At 50.1% G+C, this 18,734-nt stretch overlaps 1 protein-coding gene across 16 annotated transcripts in view; it reads left to right on the top strand.

Moving 5' to 3' along the window:
* The first annotated feature begins 313 nt into the window (after positions 1–313).
* The window catches only part of Plekhg3 (pleckstrin homology and RhoGEF domain containing G3), a 43,223-nt gene continuing 24,802 nt past the window's right edge, over positions 314–18,734 (top strand). For 12 of the 16 annotated variants that reach the window (XM_087911739.1, XM_087911731.1, XM_087911729.1 and 9 more), the window contains exon 1: positions 12,904–12,922. Coding sequence is in view for 2 of the 16 variants with exons in the window: in XM_087911732.1 (XP_087767858.1) it covers positions 13,893–13,916 (24 nt within the window). In the remaining 14 variants the exon portion in view is untranslated. Of the gene's footprint in view, positions 605–4,527; positions 4,705–7,818; positions 7,947–12,903; positions 12,923–13,761; positions 13,917–18,734 lie in introns of those variants that run through there. The other 4 variants (XM_087911737.1, XM_087911733.1, XM_087911740.1 and 1 more) reach the window with 4 other exon arrangements.

Below are 18,734 nucleotides of genomic sequence, written 5' to 3'. Positions count from 1 at the left end.
GGAGGTGTGGGCTGCCCTCTCGGCGTGAGGTCAGGCTGCTGGCACTAGGGTAACCCCACCACGTGCGCCTTGGAATCCTGGAGCTCCAGGTGACGGGGGATGGGGAGCGGCCAGCGGGACCCACACGGCCGGCCCCGCGTGTTAATCATTAGCCACACGGACTGCTGCCTCCAGCCCGAACCCCAGCTCGCACGCCGCGCCAGGAAGGTTCCCGGTGCCCGCACTGAGCCGCCAATTGCAGGACCGCAGCCGCGAGCGCACAGTCTCCACCCACTGGAAACATTCCTGGTCCGCCCCTCCCTGGCTCCCTCCCTCCTTGCCTCCCTCAATCCCTCCCTCCCGCGGCTGCCTGGGCTCCGTTCGGCCGCAACTTCCTGCCGAGTGCTGGGGAACTGCGCGCGTTTCGGGGACCCCCGAAGTTCGGTGCTCGGAGTGGGAAGAGGCTGGGACCACGGGACGGCCAGCCGTGGGCGGGAGTGGCCAGCTGCTCCAGTCGCTTCCGAGAGCGACTTTCAAACTCGCGCCCGCTTTGCGGCGCCACCTGGGCAGCCCCGCGTTCCCTGCGCGTCGCGAGCCGGCGAGCCGGCGGGGCGGCCACCGCTCGGTAAGTGTCCCCGGGTTTGCCCCTCTCCCTTTGCCCGTGCTCAATCGGTGGCACTCTTTGGGGTGCCCCAGGCTAGCCTTCTGTGGGATGAGGACCTGGTCCAGGGCTCCCTCGGACGCACTCGGAGGAGGTTGGAGCGCGGGAAGGTCGTAAAGGGGAGTCACTTTTTGTCCCCACCCCGGAAACCAAAACAGCAAAGGCTTGAGGTGGCTTCGCCGAGTTTGAAATCCGGGCAGCTCTCGACGTTCCCGCCACTCCATTCCCCTTGAGTGCACTGGCGCCAGTGGGCTAGTGCTTGCCCGGGACTGTGGGACCTTCTAGAAGGATTCGCCTCTGGTCCCGTGAGCCCAGGAGTGCGTAGGCATTCAGCCTGTTCCGGGTTGGTGCCACACGGTGCTTGCTCCTGGGAATCTCAGTTGCCTATCTGGGCGGATTAGAGTGGGTGCCAGAAACGGAGAGTCCAGGACCTGCAAGCCTAGAGCCCCTCTCTGGCTGCCCCTAACAGCCTAGCCCTCCCACACGTTCAACTGGTTTGGGTATTTGCACCCTGCTCCCAGACCTTGGATTTGGGAAGCTCGGGCCAGGCTTGCAAGTTGTTCAAGATGCTGCTTCGGTGGCAGCGTTTACTCTGGAGCTACTTTTGAAAACAAAGGGGAAAAAACCCGGAACGAGCCATGGAATGGTTGTAGGGTAGAAAAAAGCGGCTTTGCGGGGTGGTGCTGAAGATTGGATAAGAGCATTCGTCTCAGGCACTCACTAAACTCTTGGTAGATGTAGGGGCTGTTAGGCTTCTCTGAGGGCCCCCCAGAAACGACTGGCACCGTAGCACCTTATGGAGAACCTTAGTCTTGGGGTTCCCAGTCTCCCAAGCCGTGCCTCTTCACACATTCCAGTCACATGGCCCTTGCTCAAGAAATAATTAGCATGGAGGATAATGACAGTCCTGAGAGAGGGAAGATGTTTCCTGCCGTGTCTGGCCTTCCGGAGAGTTCCTTTCTCTCCCTCCTTTGCTAGACTGGAATCTTGGGTCATGAAAGCTCAGCGTAAAAACCTAGGGACTAAACACCAGAAAGTCAACTCCTCTGTTACTGTTATTCCTGTATGGTTCTGGGCTTAGACCTCATCTCCCATTTGTACGTGTGCTTTTCACATGCTTGCTGCCTCTGCTGGCCCTCCCCTGCTAGGCTTATCCACATGATGCTGGGAATTGGGAATGAAGTAGGGGCCTTTCTCATCCCTCCACTTAGTCTGAGCTGATCAGGGTGGGCTGTCTGTTGTAGAGCGGTGGCCCAGCCAGGAGAATGGGAGCCCCACTGGACTGAGAGTCCAGAGACTTTTTGCCGGAGGTTTAATGCTGGCCCTATTGAGTTACAGCGAAGATGCATAGTGTCTGAGGCTTTTTGCATCCATAATTTGCCCATGGTCAGATTCCACTCTCTTCTAGGTTCATTTATCTTTTCTGACTCAGTTTCCATACAGAGTACCTGTTTTTCCTTATAGGGGATGTGGTATCAATCAAAAGAAGGTGCCAGTGTGAGAAGTACACCATATATTACCATAAAAAAAGAAACGCTGTCTAGTGGCTACAAGGGGCCCGGTAGGTGTTTGCTGGATAGGCCCCATACATAACACAGGACATCAGGCGCCGGTGGCTGGAGCTTACTCTCTGGCTCACAGTATCTTAGTCTCAGAGTAAACATTGGCCTTACCAACCCCACTGCTATCTCAGGGTCACTGTGTTTACACCAGAACAGGCCAAAGGCCATGGCCTGCGAGATGACCAGTCCTGGGCGGGGAGAAGGTGTGGGTCCCAGATGTGAGGCCTGCTCACTACTCCCACCCCGCCCTGAGAGCCCCATGCAGGCTTTGGTCCCCAGACGGGGAGGGTGCTGCAAGCTGTGACAGGCCCTGGAGGGTTAATTGTGAAGTCAGTCTCTCTTGTGCTGGGGTGGAGGGGCTGTGGTGATGGGAGGCGCTGCTTCTGCAGCTGCACTGAGGGCTGACTTCAGCCCAGCCATCCCGGGCAGTCCCACCGGCCCAGGCCACTGCCCTGTCCCGCCTCTCTGGCCAGCTGCGTGTCCACAGGCCTTTGTTCAAGAGCTATAGCCCGCCCCACTCATTACTGTCCTCCCCAGTTTCTAGAAGCCTTCAGGCAGGGGGTTTGGCGGCGAAGAATTACAACTGACAGTGGAAAAACCCTTCCGGAGTCCCCAGGGTCTGACAGACCGGGCAGGCTCATCCTGGGACCTCCATCACTGCCCGGTACACACTCCTTCACTCTCCTTCCTCAACTGTCCCTCCTTACACTCAAGTGTCTTATATCTACTTTATGCATTCACCCATTGTTATTAGCATCTTCTAAGTGTGAATACTGGTCATTGGGGACACAGCAGTGAATGAAGTATGGTTTTCAGTAATTGTTGATCTGGTGGAGCTGGATTCTACTAGGGGCAGCTGACAGAAAACAAGGTGTGTCCTTGGAAGCATCTTAGAGAAAGTCAATGTGAATTGTCATGGAAGGCAGGAGACAGTTGTTCCCTAAGAAAGGGACTTGGGAGACATTTGCTACGCACTCTGGACGTCTGTCCCTTGAAACCCAGGTCAACGTCCTGATGTGACATTTAAGATCGGGCGTTTGCAGTTGGACGGACCTAGATTTAAACGTTAGCTTGGCAACTTCCTAACCCTGCAGCAGTCTGGGGACTAACTCCTTCGAGTCTGTTTCTCACCTGTAAAGCGGAGTTAGTCATCGCGCCTACCACATGCGGCATCGTGAGAATGAGAGCAATGAGATAAGGCGCCTGCGGTGTTCAGCGAGCCCTGTGGAGCTATGCCGCTGGTTCTGTCTCTTGCTGAATTCCACAGACAGAGGTAGCAGCGGTGTTTCCTGCCAGTGCACTCACCCTGGGTGGAAAGCTGTGTATTTGCACTTTAAGTGCTGGGATGGACGGAAAATCAAAAGGAGGGTAACTAGAAATCTTGAGTCGATCTAGTCCCTTATGCGACCCTGGACGGCAGCCGGTTGGGGATGCAGGACTCCTATTGGATGTGTGCTGGCCACTGTCCTTCAGATAGATAGGGTGGCTTAGGGCAGCCCTGGCCTGCCTTGCTCTGGAATTCCCCCTGCATCCAATCAGCTGATGAATCACACCTTTGTCCCTAGCCTCTTCACTTGGCCTCGGTCCTGGAGGTTCTCCATCTGTCTTCATCTTCCTTCACGGCATAGATATGTTATACGGGGGTGGGGTGGGTTAAGAATGGGGGGGTTAGGGAGTGGAAGGAGAGAGCATACATTGTGAGCAGGCTGTTCAAGGAGAATGTGCAAGGATGGCAGGACAAGATAGAGGTTCTGAGGCACCCTGCAAAGACTTTGATAAGGGCTCCCCAGGGACCACAATGAGTTAAAAATGTAGAGGTCAACTTATGGGAGTCCTTCTACCAGGAGGGTCCTGTGGATCAAACTTAGTCCATCGGGATTGGTGGAAAATGCCTTTATTCACTGAGGCATTTTGTTGGCCCAGAAATTACCAGAGCCTTGTGGTGTTATGTAGGCTGCCTTCTCTCTTCCGGGCTCCAGGAATCTCAACTCCCAGAATTGCAACTGGCTGGACTGCAGAGAAGCCCAGGGTCAGGCGCGTGCAGATCTAAGCCGTCTCCGCCCAACCCATGTGATGCGTCTCTTCCCCTCTCTGCTAGAACCACCACCCTCCTCCAGAGAGGTTTAATCTAAAATGCTGTTGCCAAAGCTTGTGGCCAGCGGTTTCCTGGGGGCCCTGCTTCTGTGCAGGAAGTGGAAGATGGGCTGCGGAGGGGCCAGGCCCAGGGAAGTGGTTGTCAGCCAGACCACTCCTCCCAGGCCGCTGCAGGCACACACATGCACAGCCGGGCCCGCCCTGTGATGAAGGAACTTTGGGAGACTGTCAGTTGGTAGAGAGCCTCAGAGGAAGTTAGAAAGAGGGCCCTGCATAGCCCCAAGCATGTTTGTGACTTTGGTACCTTGAAGTCAGAAAGAAGGTCCAGGGATCCACAAGAGGCTATCCTGGAGATGCTAACCATTCCTCTGATGTCTGAGGACCCGCATGTCTTGCTAACTGGATATGGTTTGTTGGGTTCTTTTCCTCCTTTGAAACCGGATCTGACGGACCCAGAACTCTTTTCTTTACCCCCCTAGAGCATTTTCATCTTAAACTTGCAGTGATCCACTTCCCTTTGCGTCCCAAGCGCTGAGGTTTGTGCCGTCATGCCTGGCCTTGTTGACTTGTTTTGATTAGAAGCTCTCTGAGAGCTGGGGTAGGGCTTCGCTTATCCTTGTCCTCATACAGAACTGGGAATAGCAGAAAACAGGACCTATGGGGCCTGACTGACTGGTGCTCGGGCTCCATCTGAAAGGAATCCTGGCTTGGTGGTCTCATCTGCCCCAGGACCGTGAAGAAAGCAGGGGTGGAGTCCTCGCTGGGTGAGCTGTTGCTGTCTGAGGAAGCAAATGGAAAGGAGACCAGTAGCTTGCTAGCTGTTCTGGCTGGCATTTGGAGAGGATGCTTGCATTTAATGTCAAGGACTAGGAAGGCCTCCTATCCCATGATGAACAGCCTCGAGAGCTGAACGTAGAAACTGAACAGGGTTCTAGAAGGTGCTGGGTACATGCGGCTGTCTTTAGACACAGAGTGAGAATCCTGGGAATTTCCCTGATGGCTGCTGGAGTCGGAGTTGAGATGGGAGAGAGGAGTGGACGGAGGAAAAAAAGTCACATTTTTGGTGTGCGCATGCGCACATGTGCATGTGTGTGTGTGTTCAGAGGACAGCTTGTGAGAGTTCTTTACCGTGTAGGGCCTAGGAATTGAACGCACGTTGTCCGGTTTGGTGGCAGGTGCCTTTACCCAGTGGGACACTTGTTTTATTATACTCTTGACCCCAAGGGTCCTGGGCTCTCTTTGTATATGAATTCAGCAGGCTACTAGGACTGCTTAAAAATTCTTATGTTTTAAAATTGACTCTGTTGTTTTTTAATCCCAGGCTAACATGGGACCTCCACATATGACGAGATAACCGTGAGCTTCAGGTCTTTCTCCACTTCCCCCATGCCTTGACTACAGACATCTGGCACCACGTCTGGTTTATATGCTATGCTAGGGATTGAACACTCGGCGTCATGAATGCTGGGCAAGCACTCTGCCGACTGAGTCACAACTCTGGCTCTCCTACCCTCTTTAAAATTTTTGAGACAGGATGTTTCTATATAGTCAGGATGACTTTTATTTATCGTATCTATTTATTATTATTATTATTATTATTATTATTGGTTTTTCGAGACAGGGTTTCTCTGTAGCTTTTGAGCCTGTCCTGGAACTAGCTCTTGTAGACCAGGCTGATCTTGAACTCACAGAGGTTCGCCTGCCTCTGCCTCCCGAGTGCTGGGATTAAAGGTGTGCGCCACCACTGCCTGGCCTATTTTTTTTTTTTTTAAGCTAGGGGCTGGAGAGACGGCTCAGTGACTAAGAGCACCAGCTGTTCTTTCAGAGGACCTGGGTTTGATTCCTGTTTTGGTGGCTAGCAACTGTACACAACTCCAGTTGCGGGGGATCGGATACCCTCTTCTGGCCTCCACAGGTGCTGCACACCTGTGATGCACAGATGTACGTGCAGGCAGAGCACCTGTACACATGACAAAAATAAATGAACTTTTTTTAAAAAAAAAAAAAACAAAAACTCATAGCTTTTACTCTTAAGGCTATGAAGACACTCCTCCCTCCCTTTCTCTCCCACTCCTCTTTCCCTCTCTCTGTCTCTTGCTGTCTCTGTCTTGTCTTTCTCTTGTGTGTGTGTGTGTGTGTGTGTGTGTGTGTGTATAAACCAGAGACTTGAGCAACAGATGACAAATATTTATTGTAGGGAAAGGGGAACCAGTGTTCTTGCAGCCTCTATGTGGGTCATTGCTACATCCCCAGTGTCTGCGGATGGTAGGATCACAGTAAATATTTGTCAGATAAGCTTTATGCTGCTCTGTGCTAAACCTCAGGAATGGAGGTTTCACCTTCACTTTTGTTTGTGTTTCTCTGATCTCCAGTCTGGCCTTGAACTCACAGTCTTCCTGCCTCATCCACCAAGTAAGTGTTGGGATTACAGATGTCAGCCACTATGCCTGGTTTACAAATGATCCATTCTTGGCTTCAAGTGAGTGATCAGGACCTAGGATTCTAATTTTAACCTGGCAAGGCAGTAATGCAGGCAGCCTGGTAATTCTTGCAGCTTGCAAAGCAAAGGGAACCTGGAGTCGCTGGGACCCAGATTCCCAGGCCTGCTGCTGAATTTACCGCCATGCAAATTGGGCCGGAAGAGGACAGCAGGGTGTGCTTATAGCTTTGAATATGTGTCCCATAATATCCCCTAACACCATGCCCGCCCAGCTGCTTGGCAACCTCCCTCACAGTCCTGCTCATCTGCTCGTAGCCAGGGGTTGAGATGCCTGTGAAATCCACAGCAGCCTCCCCGGAGCCCGTTTCACTTCTCCCCATAACCTGTGTCTTCTGTCTGAGCCCCTCGCAAATAGATAGCAAGCAGTGAAGAGCCGTGAGGAAGCCGGAAGAGAAAGGGAAGCAACTGTGGGGCAGCGAGTTGGCAATGAAAGCAGGCTGAAACAGAAACACCAGGAAAGGCCCGGGGCTAGCGGAAAGACCCAGGGTCATTTGTTTACAGGGAATGGCTTGACACACCTTCCACCTGGGGCTCATTAGCGGGGTGATGGATGCTTGGCTAGCAGCTGGGACCCTGACTCATGAAGAAAAGGCGAAGCTGTGCGCCCTTAACCCTGCCTACGGTTAGGAGAGGCAAGGAAGATCCCCAGTCGGGGGGGCTGGAGAGATGGCTCAGCCGTTAAGAACACTGACTGCTGCTCTTCCAGAGGACTGGGGTTCTGTTCTCAGCACCCATATATGGCAGCTAAGAGCTGTCTCTGACTCCACACACAGATAGACATGCAGGGAAAATACCAGTGCAAATACAATAAAAATAAACTATTTTTTTTTAAAAAAAATATATTCCCAGTCAGATTGGTTAGGATCTTAAGAGATGCTGAGAACTGGGTAGTGATCTCACAGCCCCCAAGCCCTTCCAAGGTCTGGTGCATTGCCCAGGATCGCTGTGCTGACACTTCACAAAGATCAAATTTGAACTTTCCTTACCCTTTAAACCCTTTTTCTTTTCTTTTCTTTTTTTTGGTGGCATTGGAAATGAGCCCAGGGTCCTCTGCCTGCTGGGAAAGCTATCATCTCGGCCACACCCCAGCTCAGGATTTGAACTTCCTAGTGACTCCCAACCTGGAGCTCTCAGCGTTTTGAAGCTGCAGGTGTGGTTTTTTTGGATTGTTCTCCGTGCTTCTTTGTGGGGCTGGGGCCCGGGTTTGGGTTCTGTCTAGTTGGAATGGGTCCTCACATCAGTCCCACAAAGACAGACTGCCAGGTATCCCGGGGTGGTGCTTGCCTTTGTCAAGACAAGCATGCTTCCCAGGCGTCTTCTGCACCTACTGGTATTTTCTGAGGCTGGAAAATGGCAGGGAGGAACTGTCCTCTCAACTGTCCACAGGAATTCACTCCTTTGTGTGGGTTCTGAGCTCTGCTGAGGAGGCTGAACTGTGTGGTCTTGGCGCCTATGATCTTGCATAGTAAGTTGTCATACTTATTTCTCTCATCTTTTTTTTCTTTTCTTTTTTTTGGGGGTGGGTGGGTTTCAAGACATGTTTCCTGTAGCTTTGGTGCCTGTCCTGGAGCTAGCTCCTGTAGACCAGGCTGGCCTCAAACTCACGGAGATCCGCTTGTCTCTGTCTCCCAAGCACTGGGATTAAAGGTGTGCGCCACCACTGCCTGGCTTCTCATTTCCTATAGGAATAAGATGATACAGATTTTACCCCCTCTACTCCCATGTTAAATATACCTGGAATGTATTTTCTGATTGCTGGTTTTTGGCCCTGGCAGTACAAGAAACAGCTTTAGCCTGTGCACTGATGCCTAAACTTTGCTCTGGATCACATCATGGTCGCAGACTGCTTCAAGAACCTTGTCTGTAACCATGATTAACCTTGGAAGATGCAAATGATTTTTTTTTTCAACACTAGCCAACTCCCCCTCCCCATGGCCCGCCCTCCATTGCTTATTGGATGGTCTACACTACTGACTTGTCCTTCATGTTTTTTTTCTTTCTTTATTATTTAGGGTTTCATTGAGGTGTATTTCGTTCACATATATTATTAAAAGTCACCCATACACAGTGTATATAATTCATTGTTTTTTAGTATCGTCAGCAGAGTTGTGCAACCGTTGCTATCTAATTTTATAACATTATTATTACTTCCAGAAAAGACCTGTCCCCATTAGCAGTCATTTCCCGTTTTCACCAGCCCCCAGCTCCAGGCGGCCACTGGAGTACTTCCTGTTTCTCTAGAGTTGCCTATTCTGGGCATGTTGTATAAGTGGAGTTTTATACGATCTGTCTTTATGACAGACTTTCCTTCGCTGGACTTCCACTTCATCAGTGTCTCCTAACATGTGCCCTGTTGTAGAAAGTAATTCATTTTTTATTGCTAAGTAACTCGGTATTAGGTGGATATATTACGTTTTGTCTATTTGTTAACCATCTGTTGGACATTTCTGCTTCATTTTTTTTGTTTTTGTTTTTTTGAGACAGGGTTTCTCTGTGTAGTCCTGGCTGTTCTGGAACTCACTCTGTAGAACAGGCTGGCCTCGAACTCACCGAGATCCGCCTGCCTCTGCCTCCCGTGCTGGGATTAAAGGCGTGCGCCACCACTCCCTGGTGTCCTCGACGTGTGGCCCTCCCCATTTAAAAAACATTTATTTATGAGGCTGTTTCAGCTCTTTAGCTGTTATGAGTACTGCTGTTGCCATAGCTCAGTGGGACTCAGTAGATGCACAGGGCCCCTGGGTTTGACCCCTGGCATTGCCAATAAGTCAGTATATTTTAAAAGTGAATAATGCTGCTGTGGACATTAGATTATGTAATGCAGAGCCATCTTGGTGTGGGCATATGTTAATGATTTACCAAAGAGTAGGATTGTTGGGTCATATGTTAACCCCGTGTTTGGTTAAAAAAACCTTTGTGTATGAGTGTGCGTATGTGTATGTGTGCGCGCACATGTTCATGTGTGTGAGTGTGTGGAGGTCAGACAACAAACTTGAATGTGGTTCCCTGTCTTTGACCTTGCTTAAGAAAGGGTCCCTTGTGCACTGCTGTCCACACTGAACTGTCCTGTGTGTTCCTGGGAATTCGCCTGCCTCTGCTTCACTGTGACCTGCTTTCTCTAACAGGACCCCACCAATTAAACGGAATTATCTTGTTAAAAACCCATTGATTGTAAATGGAGTTTTATTTCTGTCCTCTCTATTCTGTGCTTCTGGCTCATGTCTTTTTATGTGAGCGTAACACAGACGGCTGTGCTTTCGAGGGAGCCCGGATCGGGAGAGCTGAATCTGCAGATAAGTTTGTCAGAAGTTGCCAAAAAAGAGAACTGCCATTTTTAACAGTGTTAAATGCTCAATATGGCTAGAATATGAATGGCTCTCTGTTCATTTGATGCTCCTAATTTCTTTTTTTTTTTTTTTTTTGTGAGACAGGATTTCTCTGTGTAGTCCTGGCTGTCTCGGCCTTTGCTCTGTAGATCAGGCTGGTCTCGAATTTAGAGACCTGCCTCTGCCCCCGAGTGCCACTGCTCAGCTCTTTAATTTCTTTCAACAATATTCTAGTTTGTGTATCAGTCTTGTACTTTTTCTTTTGTATTTTTAGTATTTATTAATTTATTATTTTTTTATTTCTTGAGACAAGGTCTCTCCACATAGCTCTGACTGTCCTGGAACTCACTATGTAGACCAGGATGGCCTTGAACTTAGAGAGATCTTCCTGCTTCTGGGGTTAAAGATGTGCACACACACACACACACACACACACACACACCATTTAAAGAACGTTTATTTATTTGTGGGGCTGGAGATATGGCTCAGTGGTTAAGAGACCTCCTGACTGCCCTTCCAGAGCTTCTGAGTTCAGTTTCTAGCACCCTCATGGCAACTCACAGCCGCCTATAACTATAGTCTCATGGAAACCAGTGCCCTCTTTGGGTGTTCATACATGTAGACACAACATCCATACACTTAAAATACATACACCAATAAATCTAAAAAAAATATTTACTTGTTTATTGGGCTGCTTGAGGTCAGAGGACAACCGACATTCCCTCCTTCTCCAGAGGGTCCTGGGAACTGAACTCTGATATCCGTCAGGTTTGTGTGTTGAGCCATCTCTCTACCTTGGGTTGTTGTCTTTTTACGTTTCCAGATTTTTCATTATTATTGTGTAGGAACAGATCTTATTGTGTGCCATGTGTTGGGTGTCTGTGGAGGCCAGAAGAGGGTGTCAGATCCCCTGCAGATGGCTGCCCATGCTGAGTGCTGGGACTAAACTCAGGTCCTCTGTATGACCAGGAAGTGCTCTTAACCACTGAGCCTTCACTCAGATCCTTTGTAGATTTTAGAACAAGGTCTTGCTGTGTCGCCCAGGCTGGCCTGGGATTTACTCTGTAGCACAGATTGTTTTTCAGCACAGTCTCCCCCCCACCCCCACCCCCGGCCACTGCTGCCTCCTAAGTGTTGGGATTATTAGAATTGATTTTGTGTCCTGTTACATTGTTGATATCTTTTACTGAACTTTGTGTATCATGCCATCCAAAAAGAGATAATTTGACTTTTTACAGTTTGGGTCTTTCTTATTTATGTTTGACCTTGATAGCACAGTTCAACTGAATCAGAATAACTTGGGGAGTGTTGGTCCCTTCCCTATTTTTTTTTTTGACGTTTGTAAATAATTGGTATGGTTTCTTTAAATGTTTGCCACAATTTACCATTGAAGCCCTCTCGTCCTGGACTTGCATTTTAATTTTTAAAATTACAAATTGCTATCTGTCTTGTCAGAGTCTGTTCCTCCTGGACCCATCAGTAGTTTGTGTTGTTCTGGAATTTGCATTGTTTATATACTATTTTATTCATTGGCATAGAGGAGTTGTCCATACTTTCTTATACTTTTTCCTCCCTTTTTTTTTTTTGGTTTTGTTTTGTTTTTGTTTTGTTTTTTTGAGTCAGGATTTCACTGTAGACCTGGCTGGCTTGGAATTTATTCTGTAAGCCAGGCTTGTATTTACTTTTTTACACTTATTTATTTGTTTATGGTGTGTGTGTTGGGGGTGACGCTCATGCTGTGGCCTGCATATGGAATTCTGAAGACAGCTTCCAGGAGTTGGTTCTTCTGCAGCTATGCGGGTCCCAGAGATAAGCGCGGGCCATTGGGCTTTAGCAGAAAATGCCTTTACTCATGGGGCCATCCTGCCAGCCCCTTGCAGTCACGGGATGCTGAGAGATGGGCACTTCAAAGCAAGATAATTTTACAGTCTGTATTTACTGGTGGTGATTAGGTCTGGGCGTCTCATGAGTGGAAGTGGATGGTTGAGGTGGGGTAAAGGAAAAGACCAGAAGGCTTCACCTGTCTGCCTACAGTTTACTGTGTATGTCTCAACAGTCACCTCGGAGACACCTCATCTACACCCCTCTACCTGGCAAAGATCCCATCTGTTTTTCCTGGTTTTTTCTTCTGCCTGGCACTTAGGACTATCCTGAAATCTATTAACTGTTTACTGGTATGGCCATCTGCCCCACTGTACCTGAGTTCTTCACGAAGCTTTGTGTTGCTGGTTGCTGTCGCCAGCACTAGCATATGATTTATTCTGTGATCAGACATGAGGGATCCCCTACCTTTGTTGTTGGGGGCACTGATTCCTGGGCCTCCCACACGCCAGGCAAGCATTCTCCTACTGGGAGGTATTTCAGCCTTGATTCTGTAGCATCAGCTGGGCTGAGTATGGCCAGGCAGCAGGCAAGTGAGCTACACGCCCACCCCGCCCGCCTTCCCAAGCCTATCTCCTCCACCAGGAGGACCCCTCTTTCCTTTCTTCACCACAGTCACCCACAAAATGCCATCCCTCTCCACATTGCCCACACACGTCAGCCACCTTCTGGCAATTCCTTACACAGCTGCCAGAACAATTGACAAGATCTGGAGAACATGCAGGGTGCAAACCTGGAAGACCCAGACTTGCCATCTGTGGTTTCATATAGCAGGCTGCATGCAGAAGCACCTCAGGATTCTTGCAGATCACCCCCCCCCACCCCCAACCACAGAGTGTGTGGGCAGAAGAACGACAGACACTCTTTTGTGTTTGATCTTCTGCTGGTCTCACAACTGCTTTCTTTCTGGAAGCGTCTATGGGTGAGTTATGAATTCCCAGGTGACCCTCTTTCTGGGGTTGTCACACCGTGTGGGAACTTTCCCCCAGTAAAATGAAAACTTTTAAAAGGAGCAGGAAAAAAAAAATATCCCGTGGGGGGACCTGAGGGCCATGATGGTCTACCCGCATTCCTTTTAGGCTCTGTCTCCTGGGTCCTGTGTATGAGGAGGGGGAGGCGTGTGTTGCTTGTGAATGGATTGCCCAGGGATCTGGAGTCCAGCAAACCCCAGCTCCCCACTTCCCTAGCTGCATGGTCTTGAGTGGAGGAGTGTTGTGGGGCGTAGCGAATGTGTCAGAGAGCAATGCCTGTACGCCCTCAGAAAGCGTCGGTCGCCTGAGATTTTAGCTCGGTGTCTGGGAACAGCCCGCACCTCAGTTTTCCTGACCTGGATAATATTGGCGCCTTCTCTTCCACCCTCCAGCTTTCTGTTGTGAGGACAGAGGGTTAATAGCCTTGGGCTGTGACGGCCTGAGTGGGGGAAGGTGCCCCATAAATGGAGCATTGTTGTGTTGGTGACTGATCTGGCTTTGTTTGAGTCTTCAGTGTTTGACTTCCTGCATTTTAGTATCCCATGTGCTTAGTCTCTGGAGATATTTGTGGCCCTCGGCTGCATGGTGCTTACCCCCTGGGGCTGTGGCCCGGGTCCTCACCCATTGGGAACCTGCTGAGTTGTAGTGGGAAGCTGCATTTCCTTGGTGGCTCCTCCCCACCCAGCAATCAGGAATGAGAGAAATGTAGCAAGTATGACCCACACGCGGAACTGGTTCTGAATAGGACGTTTATTGAAGAGGTTTCACGGGAGGCAGCGGGCACTTTAATTCCCAAGGCTGTTGGTGGCAATTTGCTGCTCGCCCAGTCGGAGCCTGTTAACTGCTGGACTGCCGTACTCCCGGAGAGAATGCAGCTCCCTAGCCCCTGGCCACCTTCCCAGTGCTTCTCTTTGTGTTGGGATGGGAGCCCTTTTGAGGAAAGCGGTAGGTACCCTCTGGGGCCAGGCCAAGGGGATCCGAGTGGGCTGCAGGTGGGACTCTGGGAATGAATCTAAGCCTTGCCTGGCAACCTCTGGGGAATGTGAACAGCCACAGGTTTGGGACACAAGGCAGAGTCTCCCCCGGAGGTTCAGAAATGAAGGGCCCTACCTGATTCAGGGGTAGATGAGTGGCCTCTCCTTACCTTGCCCTGGGTGCTTCCAGTAGGTTTGGTCTTGTGACCGGGAAACAGGCAGACAATCCTGCGGTGCTTGGAGTGCTTTACTTGGGGACTTTCTCCAAACATTCACAGTTGGTGGGAGGGATGTGCTCGAGATCTTGGGTGATCCCACCGCCCTCATACCCGTACACATAACATGCATACAGGGAAAAGCATAGCTAATTCCTCATTTCCTGAAGTTTCCTTTGCCCAGAATCCACAGGGAGGTGGTTTATTTTGCATGAAATCAAGTGGCACCATTAGTAGAGGAGGTGAGAAGTGGGTCCTAGATACCCTAAAGGGTACCAGGCCTGGATGGGACAACACCTCGTTTGCATAATAGCTCTGGGCAGCAGGTGCAGGGAGCTGGGGTAGAGACCCTAGGTTGGACATCAGGATCTCTACCCCTTGGGTATCAAGGCCTGTCTCTTCATGGAGTAGACAGCCACAGGGCTGTGCCTCTCCTTGCCCAGTGTCCTGCATAGCCTCTGGGGTTTGGTGACAGGTAAGGGAGCTGTCGAAATTCTGGTCTTTGTGTGTTCTTTACTAAGGGAGAAGGCTCCTCTCTCAGACTGGAAACTGGTTGGATGAGTTCCCTTAGTCCTCTCTGGCTGAGGCCTCTTAGCCAGGATGTGAGGGACTGGGGGATGGGAGTGGAGGGGTTCGTCTGGGGCTGCTGCTCTGCGTGGTAGGACAGTGTGTGAGGTCCCCGGTCTGAAGAGCTAGCCGCCCCGTGAGGATTCACACTTGTGTGTGAGTCCCTAAGGCCTTGGAAAAGCCACTCCCCTAACCCTGTGCTAGGCTCCTGAGGCCCCTGGTGGAAGCCCAGGCAATGGAAGAGGGTGGGTTGTGGAGAAGCCAGGGTGAGGAAGTGGATGGTTTAACTAACTGCATCACCCTGGAAGGAGTTTGCTTCCGTTCCTGAAAGCTCATGCTTAGACTTTGGAAGGAGCCGAGACTGGGGGAGATTAACAGCTGGCAGCCTTACCCCCTGTTCTGACATGTGGGAAAGGAAGGTGGCGCGTGGTGGGGGGTGACCCTCCAGATGTTAAGATTCATACGGACCCTTCCTCAGCCCAGATGAGGGCTCTGGACCTCTACTCCCTTGAGGGAGACTCCCTCCCAGCTACTACCTGAAATCTCAGTGGCCTGTCCCCTTTGGTAGTGGCCTCAGGTTGTAAGGGATTGTGTCAGACGATACAGTCCCTTTGTAGTCCATCCTCTTTGAGATAGGGTCTCATAGCCCAATCTAGACTCAAGCTCCCTATGTAGCTAAGGATAGCTTTGGACTTCCTATCTTCCTGCTCCCACCTCTGGTTTTATGTGTTGCTCCATCTCAAACCCAGGCTTTCCTGACAGACAAGCCATTGAGCACTGAGCTACATCCTAGCCCTTCTTCCTGCTTTCGGGAACACCTAATTTACGCCTTGCATCATGCCACCTTGATCTTAGATCACACGTCTTCCCCCGCTGCATGCATGCGAATATTTCTTGCTCCTTTTTAGACACTGCTCTCTCTGCCATCCCCCCTCCTCCTTCGCTTTCTTCTAGAAATCTGCTGTGGAAAGTCAGCAGGTCCTCCTGGGTCTCTGCATTCTTTTCGGAGACCCTTCTTGTTCCTGGGACACCTGTAGCTGCAGTCTACATCCCAGATGGTGTTTTTTTTAAAATGCACGTTCTCACGCCTCGGCTCCCGGAACCTGTTTCCACCTGTCCCGGTGTTTGATCTTCCAGACCTGCCCTAGTAGTCCTTTCCCACAAAACAATCCAGATGCCCCCAGGACGCACAGGATCCCGGGCCTTTCTCTTTCGTTGACCTCTTCATCTGGCTTACTCATCGGTTGTGACTCAGCCAGAGTGTCACCTTTTCCTGCAAAGCTTGCGGGTCCCAGGCACACTTGGCCTTCTCTAAGCATCTTTTGTGCATTCATTGTTCATTTCTGCGCTAGCTCTCAAGGCATTGTTATGTAGATAATCTGCACACATGCCTTTTCTCCTTCTAGAGTCCAAGTTCTTCAAAGACAGGGTCGTGTGGCATTCATTTTAGTGTCTCCAGGGCCTAGCATCACACTGAGGAGTGTTGGGTTCCTAAGCTGGAGGACTTCTGGAGCTCTTCGGCAGCTCATAAACTCCACTCTCTGGATTTTTGTTTTGTCTTCATGATACAAGGCCTTGAACCTGAGACCTGGAGCATGCTAGCAAACCCTCCATCTAGCTGTCCCCTAGCCCATGCTGCCGCTTTACCCTCTTTTGGTAATAGAAGGAGCTCTTGTGAGTTGGGTCTGTGTGTGATACATTGTTACAGTAGGTACTGAATAAATACTTGGTGAGCGAGAGAATTCTGAAGCTCAGAGCTTAGGAAGGAAGGGCGGCTCTCCTTATCTCTGAGGAGGGTCATCTTGGAGGTACATCCAGTGTGTTGGGGACACAGTTAGGGCCCCTTCAGAGGCGTCTTAGTTACTGTTCTGTTGTTGTGAAGAGACACCATACCCAACACAGCTTATAGTAGAGAAGCATTTAATTGGGGACTGACTTACAGTTCCAGAGGGTGAGTCCCTGACCATATGGCTGAGAACACCGCAGTAGGCAGGCAGGCAGGCAGGCGGGGCACTAGGTGGAAGCTGAGCGCTTACTTGTGATTTATAGGTCAGAGGTGGGATAGGGGAAAGGCTGGAGCTGGCCTGGGTTTTTGAACCTCAAAGCCCACCCCCAGCAACACACCTCCTCCAACAAAGGCCACACCTCCTAATCCTTCGTAAACAAATGTACCAACTGTGAACCAAACATTCACTGTCTGAGTCTCTGGGGGCCGATCTCACCCAAACCACTGCAGCTGGCGACAGTCCTGGGCTCTTTTGTACTGTTTTTTCTGTTTGATATTCCCTGTGACTCAGGAACACTGGCTGGCTTCTTTGCTATGTTGACTTTTGTCCCCTGTCCTAAAGCTCCCCCTGAAGCTGTACTTAAAACCCAGGGACTAGCGTGAAGGGTGGGATTGGTTGGTCGCTTATTTGTGCCTTTGCTCCTACAATGCTTTGACTGTCCTGTTGGACTGGTGGTTCCCCAGGACCCAGCCGTCTCACCCTATGGAATGCTGAGGAATGTGTCCTGCTACGATAGCCCTGGGACTTTCCCTGACCTGTGCTTGCTGGTGCTGGCTATCAGTCAAACTGCTCTTGCGAGGTTATGAGATCATGGTCCAAACTGTGTTGGGACCCTAAATGGATAAGCACTGGTTTAGTGGGAAGGGATAGCACAGGCTGATTCACCGAGTTTGACGTAAACCTTTATTGTTCTTATTTTACATTTATTTATTTTGCACGCACATGTGTGTTCCAGGGATTGAACTCACTGTCATTTGGCTTGGTGGCAAAGCCTTTACCTGCTGAGACATAGCTTGAGATATGGGTGGGTAAAAAATAAGGTCTAAGGCAGAAAAATATTTCATCCTGGTGCTTTTGGGGCTCGCGGTTTCCCTTGGGTTCTTGGTTGGGCTCCTATATGCTGACTGTGCAGGTTGCATGTATACTCCAGTCTTGGTGACAGTCGGTGAGGTTGACAGTATTGTAACCACTTTGCTGCTGGACAACTTGAAGCTGAAGGCCACATGTAGTTGTGGGAAAGTAGAGGACCTAGACTTCAAATCAGGTCTACCCGGTTCCAAGACCCGTGGTATAAATTCAATGCGTTTTAACCTGTTTCATGCACACATCATCTCTTTGCTGCTGAGAACTCTGCAGGCCACAATAGATTCCCGCTGTCTCCTGTGCCTTTGAAGCTCTCTCAGGAACAGATGCTATAGCTCTGAAGGTGTGGTTCCTTTTCTCCTTTTGTTGTTAGCTCCCCATCGGCCTATTCTAGGCCTCAAAGCAACTCAAAGCAAGCAGCTCCCCAAATGGGGGTTAGGTGGGGGGCACAACGAGTAATAACATGGGTAATTTTTCAGGACGGACTTTGGAGTCATGACCTTGAAGTTTGCTAATAAGTAGTACTGGTTGTACTTGAGTGCTGTGTGTGTGTGTGTGTGTGTGTGTGTGTGTGTGTGTGTGTGTAAGTACTAGATACTAGAGATTGAACCCAGTTAGTACATGTTAGGCAAACGCTCTACCAATTAGCGACATCCTCAGCCCCGCCTGATCCCTTTAAATCTAGAGATGAAGGGTGGGAGAGAACCTCAGTGGTTAAGAACTGCTGACTTGGGTTCAGTTTCCAGCACCCACATGGTGGCTCACAACCATCTGTAACCCTAGTTTCAGGGGATCCAATGCCCTTTTCTGGACTTACGCAGGTGGTACACATACATTCAGGCAAAACACACATACACATAAAATCAAAATACAAAACAACAATAACAACAACAACAACAACAAAAAACCTAGAGATTTTTGTTTAAACCTAGAGATGAGAGAAGTGGTGGCTTCCGAGCACTTTAAGTAGGTTTGCAGTTGCCTCCAGCACGGACTTCTGGGACCTTGGCTGCTTCCAAGGCCTTGCCCGCTTCCCCTCCAGCTACTTTGTATCTTTTTCTGTAAGTGGCAAAATTTGCTAGAAACTGTAACTGACTAACCCCAGCAGTGAGCAAAAGTACCTACCTTCCTCTGGGA

This window comes from Myodes glareolus, chromosome 11, assembly GCF_982192425.1.
Source record: "Myodes glareolus chromosome 11, mMyoGla1.1, whole genome shotgun sequence".
NCBI classification, from domain to species: domain Eukaryota; kingdom Metazoa; phylum Chordata; class Mammalia; order Rodentia; family Cricetidae; genus Myodes; species Myodes glareolus.
Note: the sequence above shows the minus strand (reverse complement) of the source record. Positions and strands in the feature narration are given on the sequence as shown.